This window comes from Callorhinus ursinus, unplaced genomic scaffold, assembly GCF_003265705.2.
Source record: "Callorhinus ursinus isolate GAN/ISIS: 27379988/994484 unplaced genomic scaffold, GSC_fseal_2.0 scaffold34, whole genome shotgun sequence".
NCBI classification, from domain to species: Eukaryota; Metazoa; Chordata; class Mammalia; order Carnivora; family Otariidae; genus Callorhinus; species Callorhinus ursinus.
The window spans coordinates 1212814-1224129 of NW_027397096.1; the positions used below are offsets into that span (position 1 = coordinate 1212814).

The 11316-nt window shown below is 51.4% G+C and overlaps 1 protein-coding gene across 5 annotated transcripts in view; it reads right to left on the bottom strand.

Moving 5' to 3' along the window:
* The window catches only part of WDR81 (WD repeat domain 81), an 84910-nt gene that overhangs the window by 7523 nt on the left and 66071 nt on the right, over positions 1–11316 (bottom strand). The window contains exons 2-3 of one of the 5 annotated variants that reach the window (XM_073879297.1): positions 8341–8401; positions 4480–5122 (exon numbers count right to left, since the gene is read on the bottom strand). In XM_073879297.1, coding sequence (XP_073735398.1) covers positions 4480–4999 — 520 coding nt within the window. In that variant the 5' untranslated portion in view covers positions 5000–5122; positions 8341–8401. Of the gene's footprint in view, positions 1–4479; positions 8288–8340; positions 8402–11316 lie in introns of those variants that run through there. The other 4 variants (XM_025851160.2, XM_025851157.2, XM_025851158.2 and 1 more) reach the window with 4 other exon arrangements.

The following is an 11316-nucleotide window of genomic DNA, read 5'->3' on the forward strand; positions in this document are numbered from 1 at the left end:
CAGAAATCCTCAACAAAATACTAGCAAACCGAGGGGCACCTGGGTGGCTCAGTTGGTTAAGCGGCTGCCTTCAGTTCAGGTCATGATCCCAGGGTCTTGGGATAGAGCCCCTCATTGGGCTCTCTGTTCAGCAGGGAGCCTGCTTCTCCCTCTCCCTCTGCCTGCTGCTTCCCCTGCTTGTGCTCTCTCACTCTCTGTCAAATAAATAAATAAAATCTTTAAAAAAAAATACTAGCAAACCGAATCCAACAACACATTAAGAAAATCATTCACGACGATCAACTAGGATTTATTCCTGGATGCAAGGATGGTTCAATATTTGCAAATCAACCAACATGATATATCACACCAACAAGAGAAAGGATGAAAACCACATGACCCGGCGCCTGAGTGGCTCAGTCATTAAGCATCTGCCTTTGGCTCAGGTCATGATCCCAGGGTCCTGGGATCAAGTCCAACATCTCGCTCCCCACTTAGCGGGGAGCCTGCTTCTCCCTCTCCCTGCAGCTCCCCTTGCTTGTACTCTCTCTCTCTCTCTCTCTGTCAAATAAATCAATAAAATCTTTTTAAAAAATGAAAGGAAAAAAAGAAAAACACATGATCATTTCAACAGATGCAGAAAAAGCATTTGACAAAGTACAACATCCGCTCATGATAAAAATCCTCAACAAAGTAGGTTTAGAGGGAACATACCTCAACATAATAAAGGCCTTGTATGAAAAACCCACAGCAAACATCATCCTCAATGGGGAAAAACTAGGAGCTTTTCCCCTAAGGCCAGGAATAAGACAAAGATGTCCAGTCTCACCACTGGAAATCCGAACCACAGCAATTAGACAACAAAAAGAAATTAAAAAGAAAAAAAACTGGTAAGGAAGAAGTAAAAGAAGAAGTAAAAGAAGAAGTAAAACCTTCACTATTTGTAGATGACATGATACTATATATAGAAAACCATAAAGACTCCACCAAAAAACTACTAGCCCTGATAAATGAATTCAGTAAAGTCACAGGACGCAAAATCAATGTACAGAAATCTGTTGCACTTCTATATGCTAATAATAAAGCAACAGAAAGTGAAATTAAGAAAACACTCCCATTTATAATTGCACCAAAAATAACAAAATGTCTAGGAATAAATTTTAACCAAAGAGGTAAAAGACCTATACTTTGAAAAATATAAAACACTGATGAAAGAAATTGAAGACACCACAAAGAAATGAAAAAGCATTCCATGTTCATGGATGGGAAGAACGGATATTGTTAAAATGTCTAAACCACCCAAAGCAGTCTACAAATTTAATGCAATCCCTACTGAAATACCAACAGCATTTTTCACAGAACTAGAACAAACAATCCTAAAATTATTATGGAACCATAAAGGACCCCGAATAGCCAAAGCAATCTTGAAAAAGAAAAGCTGGAGGCATCACAATTCCAGACTGCAAGTTATATTACAAAGCTGTAGCAATCACAACAGTATGATACTGGCACAAAAAAAGACACACAGATCAAGGGAACAAAATAGAAAAACCAGAAATAAACTTACAATTATATGGTCAACTGATCTTAAGCAAAGGAGGAAAAGAAAGACTATACAATAGGAAAAAGAGTCTCTTCATCAAACGGCGAAAAACTGGACAGCTACATGCAAAAGAATCAAACTGGGGGGCTTGGGTGGCTCAGTCAGTCTAGCACCCTATTCTTGATTTCAGCTCAAGTCTTGATCTCAGGGTCTTGAGTTCAAGCCCCACATTGGGCTCCACCTAGAGTGGAGCCTACTTAAAAAAAAAAAAAAAAAAAGAATCAAACTGACCCACTTTCTTACACCACACACAAAATAAACTCAAAATAGTGACAAAAATTTAAAAATAAACTCAATATGGATTAAAGACCTAAATATGAGACCTGAAACCATAAAAATCCTAGAAGAGAGCACAGGCAATAATTTCTCTGACATCAGCAGTAGCAACATCTTTCTAGATAGGTCTCCTGAAGCAAGGGAAATAAAAGCAAAAATAAACTACTGGGGCTACATCAAAATATAAAGCTTCTGCACAGGGCGCCTGGCTGGCTCAGTTGATTGGGCGGCTGCCTTGGGCTCGGGTCATGATCCTGGAGTCCCTGGATCGAGTCCTGCATCCGGCTCCCTGCTCGGCAGGGAGTCTGCTTCTCCCTCTGACCCTCCCCCCTCTCATGTGCTCTCTCTCTCAAATAAATAAAATCTTAAAAAAAAAAAAAAGCTTCTGCACAGCAAAGGAAACAATCAACAAAACTAAAAGACAACCTAAAGCATGGGAGAACATATCTTCAAATAACATATCTGATAAACACTTAGTATCCAAAATATATTAAGAACTGCTACAGTAAGTCAACACCCAAAACACAAATAATCCAATTAAAAAATGGACAGAAGACGTGAACAGACATTTCTCCAAAGAAGACAGACAGATGGCCAACAGACACATGAAAAGATGCTCCACATCACTTATCATCAGGGAAATGTAAATTAAAACTATAATATCATCTCACACCTGTCAGAATGGCTAAAATCAACAACACAAGAGACAAGTGTTGGCGAGGATATGGAGAAAAAGGAACCCTCGTGCACTGGTGGTGGGAATGCAAACTGCTGCAGCCACTATAGAAGACAGTTGGGAGGTTCCTCAAAATTAAAAATAGGGGGATGCCTGGGTGGCTAAGTCGGTTGAATGTCTGCCTTCAGCTCAGGTCATAATCTCAGGGTCCTGGGATCAAGCCCTGCATCGGGCTCCCTGCTCAGCAGGGAGTCTGCTTCTCCCTCTTCCCCTCCCTCCGCCCACTCATTCTCTCTTTCTAGTAAATAAATAAAATCTTTAAAAAAAAAAAGTTAAAGGGGTGCCTGGGTAGCTCAGTCGTGTTAAGCGTCTGCCTTCGGCTCAGGTCATGATCCCAGGGTCCTGGGACCGAACCCTACATCGGGCTCTCTGCTCTGTGGGAAGCCTGCTTCTCCCTCTCCCACTCCCCCTGCTTGTGTTCCCTCTCTCGTTGTGTCTCTGTCAAATAAATAAATAAAATCTTTAAAATAAATAAGTGAATAAAAATTTTTTTAAAAGTTAAAAATAGAACTACCCTATGATCCAATAATTGCACTACTGGTATTTACCCCCAAAATACAAAAACACTAATTCAAAGGAATACATGCACCCCTATGTTTTTGCAGCATTATTTCCAACAGCCAAACTATGGAAGCAGCCCAAGTGTCCACTGATAGATGAATGGATAAAGAAGATGTAGTATAGGGGCGCCTGGGTGGCTCAGTCGGTTAAGCGTCTGCCTTCAGCTCAGGTCACGATCCCAGGGTCCTGGGATCAAGTCCCGTATTGGGCTCCTTGCTCAGAGGGGAGCCTGCTTCTCCCTCACCCTCTGCCTGCCACTCCCTCTGCTTGTGCTCTCTCTCCCTCCGACAAATAAAAAAAAAAAAATCTTAAAAAAAATGTAATATATACACAATGGAATATTATTCAGCCATAAAAAAGAACTGTATCTTGCCATTTGCAACAACATGAATGGACCTAGAGTATAATGCTAAGCAAAATAAGTCAGTCAGAGAGAGACAAATCCCATATGATTTCACTCATATGTGGAATTTAAGAAACAAAACAAAAGAAAAAAAAAAAGAAACAAAACAAAAGAGCACGGGGTGCCTGGGTGGCACAGTGGTTGAGTGTCCGCCTCTTGGTTTTGGCTCGGGTCATGATCTCAGGGTCGTGAGACTGAGCCCTGCGTCAGGCTTGGCGCTCAGTGCAGAGTCTGCTTAAGATACTCTCTCCCTCTCCCTCGGCCCCTCCCCGCCATGTGTGCATGCTTGTGCGTGCTCTCTCTCAAATAAATAAATCTTAAAAAAAAAAAAAAAGAGCAAAGAAATAAGAGAGAGAGAGACAAACCAAAAACCAGACTCTTAACTCTAGAGAACAAACTGATGGTGACCAGAGGGGAAATAGGTGGTGGGAATTAAGAGTACACTTGCCGTGATAAGCAGAGTAATGTACAGAATTGTTGGATCACTATATAATACATGTGAAACTAATAAAACACTGCATGTTAAATATACTGGAATTATGGGCACCTGGGTGGCTCAGTTGGTTGAGCGACTGCCTTCGGCTCAGGTCATGATCCTGGAGTCCGGGATCGAGTCCCACATCGGGCTCCCTGCTCAGCAGGGAGTCTGCTTCTCCCTCTGACCCTCCCTCCATCTCATGTGCTTTCTCTCTCATTCTCTCTCTCTCAAATAAATAAATAAATAAATATCTTAAAAAAAAAAATACTGGAATTAAAAAAAAAAAACCACACCACAGGGTGCCTGGCTGGCTCAGTCAGAAGAACACGGGACTCTTGATCTCAGGGTCATGAGTTTGAGCCCCATGTTGGGCGTAAAGATTACACACATACATAACCAACCAGAGGACCGTTTGACCAACACCTTAAGGCCTGAGAACTCACCCAGGAGGATCTTCTGTTCTTTGCCTTCCGACTGCTCAGTCAGCGGCTCCTCCTCTTCCTCCCCATCTGTCTCGCCACCTCGGGCCACAACCGTATCCATGGACAGCACGGTGTCGGCGAGAGTGAGCTCAGATGCCCTGGTGATCTCATCTTGCTCCCCGTCTCCCTCCTCCTCCTCCAACACCACACAGCCTTCCTCCTCCTCCTCTTCCTCCTCTGAGCCCTCGCTCTGCTTCAAGTCCTGGCTGCTGTCGCCTGACCTGAGGCTGCTCTTGTCCACGGGAGCACCACCCTCATCTGCAGCCCGCTCCTCGCCCAGGGAGGTCTCGCTGGTGCTGCTCTTGTCGCTCAGCCGACCCAGGCTCAGAGCCTCAGCTTCCTGGGACTGTGGGGACTCAGCCACATAGAGCCCAGCTTGGAAGTCCTCGGTCTCAGGGAGGTAGGCCTGGTCATGGAAGCTGACACCAGACGTGTAGTCTGGGAGCCCCAGGCCCGAGGAGGCAGTAGGCTCACCATCCATCTGAATCTCCTCCCTGAAAGCACAGGAGTTGGGCCCGGCCCCCGGGAGCTCACTCTCCTCATCCTCGGGGGCACCCGCCAGGCCCTTGCTTTCCTCCTGGGAGGCCTCCACGCCAGCCAGCACCTGTAAGACGTGGGGCAGCAGGTGGATGAGAAAGGCCTGCAGGCCCAGCCGCACCATCAGCTGGGCCACAAAGCAGTCCGTGTACAAGTAGAAGCGGCCATGTAATCTGCAGGGGCTCTCGTAGGCACCAATGAGAGGCTTCAGGAGGTACTTATTAGCATTTTTGGGGCCCAGGGCCTTAGCAACAGGTTCAAACAGGTACCAGGCTGTGTACACGGCCGTGTGCTCCTCAGACATGAGTGACAGCACGAAGGGCAGCAGGATCTCCAAGCCCTCCGGGGTGATGTCACCCAGCACTGCACCCAGTTGCTGCCACAGAGCGAACACCAGCTCCCGTCCCTGGGCCTCATCCTCCACACGTCTTGCCTGATACAGGAGGATGAACTTGTGTAGCGCAGGGAAGTACAGGGGGAAGGGGACCACAGAGCTGAAGGGGCTGAGGAGCTGGGCCGGGCAGGGAGGGGGCAGTCCCTGCGAGACGGGCCTGTACTCAAAGAGCGGGGCCAGCTTGCCCCTCCCTGCTACCGCAGGGCCTTCAGGTCCACTTAGCTGCAGGAGTATGTCTAGTGCGGGCTGCAGAGACACGGGGACCTCCTTGGGGTGGCGTAGGCAGAGCCCCCGAACAGCCTCAAAGCGTACCCACAAAGGCGCATCGGGCTGCAGCGTTCGGACCCTGGTGGCAAACACCATCTCGGCCAACAGAACCCCCAGCGCCTGCATGTCCCGATGGAAGAGTTCCTGCAGCTGCACGGGTGGCTGGACCTGCGGCTGCTCAGGCACCTCCAACTGGCTCCCTAGGCCTTTGGTCAGGAAGTTGCCCAGTTTCTCTAGCTCTTCCAGAGCCTGCACAGGATTGAAGCCCTCGGGAAGAAGAATCTTCCCCTCCTCACCTTCCCCAGGGTCTGCCCCAGCAGGTTTGCTCCTGCGACCTGGTCGAGAGGCCGAGGCCACTGAGAAAGACAGGAGACCTGGGGGCACTTGACTGGAGGCAGATGAGGAGGAACCTAGCTGGTCACCCGCTTTCCCCGTGAGGGAGATGGAATCCAGAGCTTCTGTGGCCTGTTCCAAGTCATCTTCCCCTGCCACAGGCCGGTCTCTGACCCAGCCAGCCTCACAGGGAGTGGCCTCCAAAACCAGCCTGCCCCCCCCATTCATAAGCTGTCCAGGTAAGTCCTCCCGGCCTATGCTCTCCTGGATGGTCTGGAACAACACTCTGGGGATGAGCGGGGGCTCAGGGGCAAGGGCAGGAGCCCCAGCCAGGCGTTGGGGGTGCGGCTGATCGAAGAGCTGCACCACGCCATAGCTGGTCAGGTGCGTGTGGGCATCTACCAGGTGCAGACACACATTCTTCTCTTTCACAGCCTCCTTGCCCTGGAGTTTGTAGCCAAATGTGAGGTCAATCCAATGGTGCAGGTCCTGGGACACCTCTCGGCTCTCCAACAGCGCCCGGTGGGCGGACACGAACTCCTGGCTGGAGCCGCACCAGGCCGGCACATCCAGGTCAGGCATGTCGGGGTGGATAGAGGAGAAGATGGAGGGATCGGTGTAGAACTCAGGAATGCACTCGTCAGGTGTCCAGCTCTGCATGCGCTCCATGCTGGCGGGATACTCGTGGGGCTCCCATTGTGCCCGCACATGTCCACAGAGCACCGAGCGGGGTGTCCGCCGAGCCTTGTACACATAATACGTGATGTCGGAGAGCACATCTGAGATGTGGTGAGGAACGTGAGGCGGCTCCCCACCACCCGCACCACCGGCTACAAACGCCTGCCGCGTCATCTCATATGTGAAGTCCAGCTGCTTATCCCCCTTGTTGAGGCGGAACTTGGACTTGCGTAGGTCTCGAAAGCGTCCATGGGGTGTGGTGAAGTCCACCACCCAGGGCAGCACTGGATGGTAGTTGGGATCCCCCTGCCGCCGACCTGCCAACCTATTTAGCTGCATGAGGTAGTGGAAGTTGCTGATGCGGCCGTGGACCCAATCTAGCACAAGGCCCCGAAGTTCCTCCTGGCAGGTGGGACACCCAGGTCCCCCTCCTCCCTCCTCCCCAGGTGCAATGCCTGGCCCATCCCTTGCCACAGGAGTCTCCTCATTCTCATCCTCCTGGGGCCTCTCGTAAGCACTCAGGTCCAGCCGAAGCTCACTGCAAAGCTTCTCGTCTACCGCGATGTGGTGCAAAGTTAGCGCCCCGCAGGCCAGTCCCTGGCGGTGACAGGCATCCATAGCCCTCAGCACACGGAAGAGAATGAAGAGCACCTTGGCTTGGCTGTTGGTCAGCTTGGCAGGGCTGAAGGTGACCACATCATGCAGGGAGAACTGCACGTACGGGTGCACCACGTAGAGCATCTCTGGAGACTCCAGCAGGGCCTCAGCTCGCAAAAGACTGGGACAGGCCAGGCTGCCCCGAGGGGGACAGGGACCATCTCTGGCGGATGATGGGCATTGGGTAAATTCACCCACCAACAGGAAGGAACAACCATAGACCCTCTGCAGAGCCTGTCGTACTAAGTCCAGCGCAGGGACAGCTGAAGGGGCGGGGCTATGACTATAGGGCTGCCCATAAGTGCGATAAGCATGGCGCCACAGGTTGCGATAATTCCGGGCAGCCACACCCTGCATGAAGCGAGTGAGGGTCTCAGGGCTGCCGGACCCTTCCTCAGAGGGCAAGCCGCCGCCCAGGGGGTAGGACAGCCTCCGTTTCCGCAGCCCGTGCACCTCCACGCGCGTCCAGCCGGGGGGCAGCTTCTGCACGGAGCGCTGCAGAAGAGTTCTCACTTCCGCCTCGCTCAGGCCCTCTGCCCGGGGGCAGGGTCCGGGGGGCAGCCGGCGCTCGCGGAGGCTGGCCAGCCAGCGCGCGGGCACTAGGGCCACCACGTGGGGGCCCCCCGGGGCCGGAGCCAGCTGCCGGGCATCGATGTTCAGGTCCCTCTCCACGCTCTGGAGCAGCTCCTCCATGTCGGGGCTTGGGGGCGGGGACCAGCCGCTGGCCCCGTGGGTAGGAGCGACTTCCCGCCCCTTGCTCCCCAGGGCCATCCCCTCCCGGCCGCCTGGGGGCAGCGCGGCGCTGAGCCCGGCCACGGCCCTGCCCGCGACGGTTTCCGGGGTGCCAGGCCGGGCGGGGAGGGAGGGGCGAGGGAGCGGGGCTGAGGCCGAGGCGGCGGGGGCGGGGGGGCCGGGGGGGCCGGGGAGAGAGGAAGGGAGGGCGGGGACGCTCTTACCCCTCTGCAGGGTCCCGCGCTCCGGGCGCAGCCGGGCAAGGGCTGCGGGGCGCCTGAGTCGCCGTGACCGGTCAGCTGACGCGGCTCACGTGACCGCCCCGGCACAGAAACAACCGCACGTGGCTCAAATGGGCCGGCCGGACCGCGCCTCCCGCCGGCGCCACCGCCTGGCAGGCCTCGGTGCCCTCCCTCCCCGTGCTCTGCTCCGGTCCGGTGGCGGCTTCGTTTCCTCAGGGAGCAGGAGAGGGGGATGCTGAACGGCCCACGAGATTTCCCCTCCCTTCCCTGCTTCCTCCTGCACGCACCAGAACGCGGATTTAAGGAGGATTTTCCCGGAGATTCCAGCCTTTAGCGGGCTGATCCCACCCGCCCCTCTGGTTTTACAGATAAGAAACCGCAGGCTGGAGCTGGGGCTTTTGACATTAAGTCCCTTCAGCGCCTCCATGCTGCCTACCAAGTGAAGGAGCTTTAGTTTTCCAATACATTTCATCAATAACATTCCATCTGGTCTTTACAACAACCCTTGAGGTAGGAAAGACAGTTAGTATTGTTTATATTTTACAACTGATTACCAGGAGCCACCAAAGAGACTTGCCCGGTGGCAGAATGGAAACCTAGAAGCTGGTGCGCAAACTTTCTGCCCTAGAGTACTCCCTCCGCGCCTCTCCCCCTCCCAAGCCCTCTTGGGGCTCACTTTCTTTCAAATTCTGGGCGATCTGAGAGGGAGAGAAGTGTCCCAGGCCCAGATGCTTGTAGTTCCTGGGAGGAAATGTTCCCCCCCAAGACTTCCCGTTGAAGATCTCACTCTGAGGTGTCAGAGCCTTGCAGTTGCTACCTTGGCGGGGGTGGGGGTGGGGGGAGGATGCAGCACAGGATAGGGAGCAGAAACCGGAGAGCTGGCTCCAAAACTCAGTTCTGACTCATTTGCAGGACAGACAGGCCATTGTAGTAAAACACCGGCTGGGTTTGTTTTTTTTTTTTTTTTTTTTTTTGAGTCTCTCCTAGAAGGAGATTTTGCCTTGTGGAGGAGTTTGGTGTAGAGGTTTGGGGGATCCATAAAGACAAGAAAAACTACAATCCTAATTACAGAAGAAACAAATGGCTCGGCTGTGATCTGATTCCATCTGTATCCTCTTTCTTGAAGCAGCGGGAGCCCCGATGTGCTTGGTCACGTGGCCTTGGGCAGGAATAACTTACAACCATCACTCCTGGAGCACTGATTAGGAGCCCGGCACCCTGCTAAGCACTTTGCGTATCTTGTTTTGTTTAATCCCCACCACAGCCCTTTTAAGAAGATATTTTTATTAGCACTTAGGATGAGGAAGCTGACACCCATAGGTAACTTGCCCAAGGTCACATACGTAAGAAGTGGTAGAGCCAAGATTCAAACCCAGACTATCTCATTCTAAAACCAATGTTCACTGTACTCCTTGGCCATACAGTATTATTTTTTTCACCTGAGGAATTATGGGTTCCTTGACAATCTCCATCCCCAAATTTGGTCTGAGTACCTGAAGGCAAGAGAACGGGTTTTGATAAAAGGTAGTGCCTGCTGCTAAGGAACAATAAAATTGGGTCCACCTGGTCTTTGCTCTGGTCTGTTTACCCAGACTGAGCAGGCGCTGCTTTTTCTCCCTGGAAGTCGGTGTGTGCTCTGCCCTCTAGTGGTTCCGTTGCAATACAACAATGACCTTGAGTGTAACTAACCGTAACTTAAGGATTCTTTTCTTCCCTTGAAGAGGATGGCCTTACAATGCTGGGCACTGGTGCACTAAGATTTCTGGAGCACTGACTCCTTTTCCAATCCGAGGCCTAAAACAGTGGTTTTCAAACTTGATGATGTACTTCTGATTCAGTAGTCTGGGGTGAGACCCAGGAATCTGAATTTTTAACAAGTACCCCAGTTCATTCTGATGCAGGCCACCTGCAGGCCACATCTTGATGTAATGATTTGTAACAGCTCAATTCCCACATTTCCCTGGAATCCCAACCCAAGCACCCTTGAGCTTTGGGGAATCTGGGACCAAATTAGCCACTCCCTTTTGCCAACTTCAATATTGAGTTTCCTGGAGGTCAGGGAGGGAAGCTGCAGCTGCCCAGGCAGTCAGCCCAGGGCTGAGTGAGGTTAGCTCTTGCTGATCTGGCAGGGAGAAAAGTGAAGGAAGCTAACATTTAGTGCACCAACTGTGGGCCAGATATTGTGCTGGGTGTTTTTCCAAATATAATCCTTTTTTAATACCTACAATAAACCGTGAATTTATTATTCACTCTTTTGTAGATGAGGAAATTGAGGTGCAGAGATGTTGAGTATCTTCATCAAGTTCACAGCTGGTAAGGGCTGGAATTTGAATCCAAGTTTGTCTAATTGAGTAATTCTCAACTAGGGGAGATTCTGGCTACCAGGGGACATCTGGTAATGTCCAGAGACACTTGTGGTTGTCCTAACTGCAGGGTAGGGGTGTTGCTAATTTCATCTAGTGGGCCAGGGATGCTGCTAAGTATGCTACACACAACAGCCCCCCAACTAGGAATTATCTAGCCCAAAATGTCAATAGTGCTGAAGTTGAGAAACCCTGGACTCAAAGCCTGTGCTTTTGCCCCATGGGGTGGGAGGGTGAGGGGAGGGAGAGTTAGCAGAACAAAGTGGGGATGGGCCTACCCCAAAGGCCTTGAGTAGGAAGGGGATCGGACTTCCAAGATAAGGATAATGGATAATGGGGGCAGCTGGTGAGGTTTCTCTTTCTTCCAAGCTTGGCCAAGGCCCTGCTCAGTTTCTCCCAACCTTGCCAAGTCAGTCCTGGGACTTCACACTAAGTTTGTCCTGGAATGACCCTGACTCCCCAGCTCAGGGCTGGGGTAAAATATTTACCTGGGTCTTCCTGCAGCACTTCCCAGTCAAAGCCCCTGGTTCCTGGGATCAGTGCCTTCCACCTGCAGTCCTTTGAAGATCCACATTAGAACCCTTGCTGTGGAGGG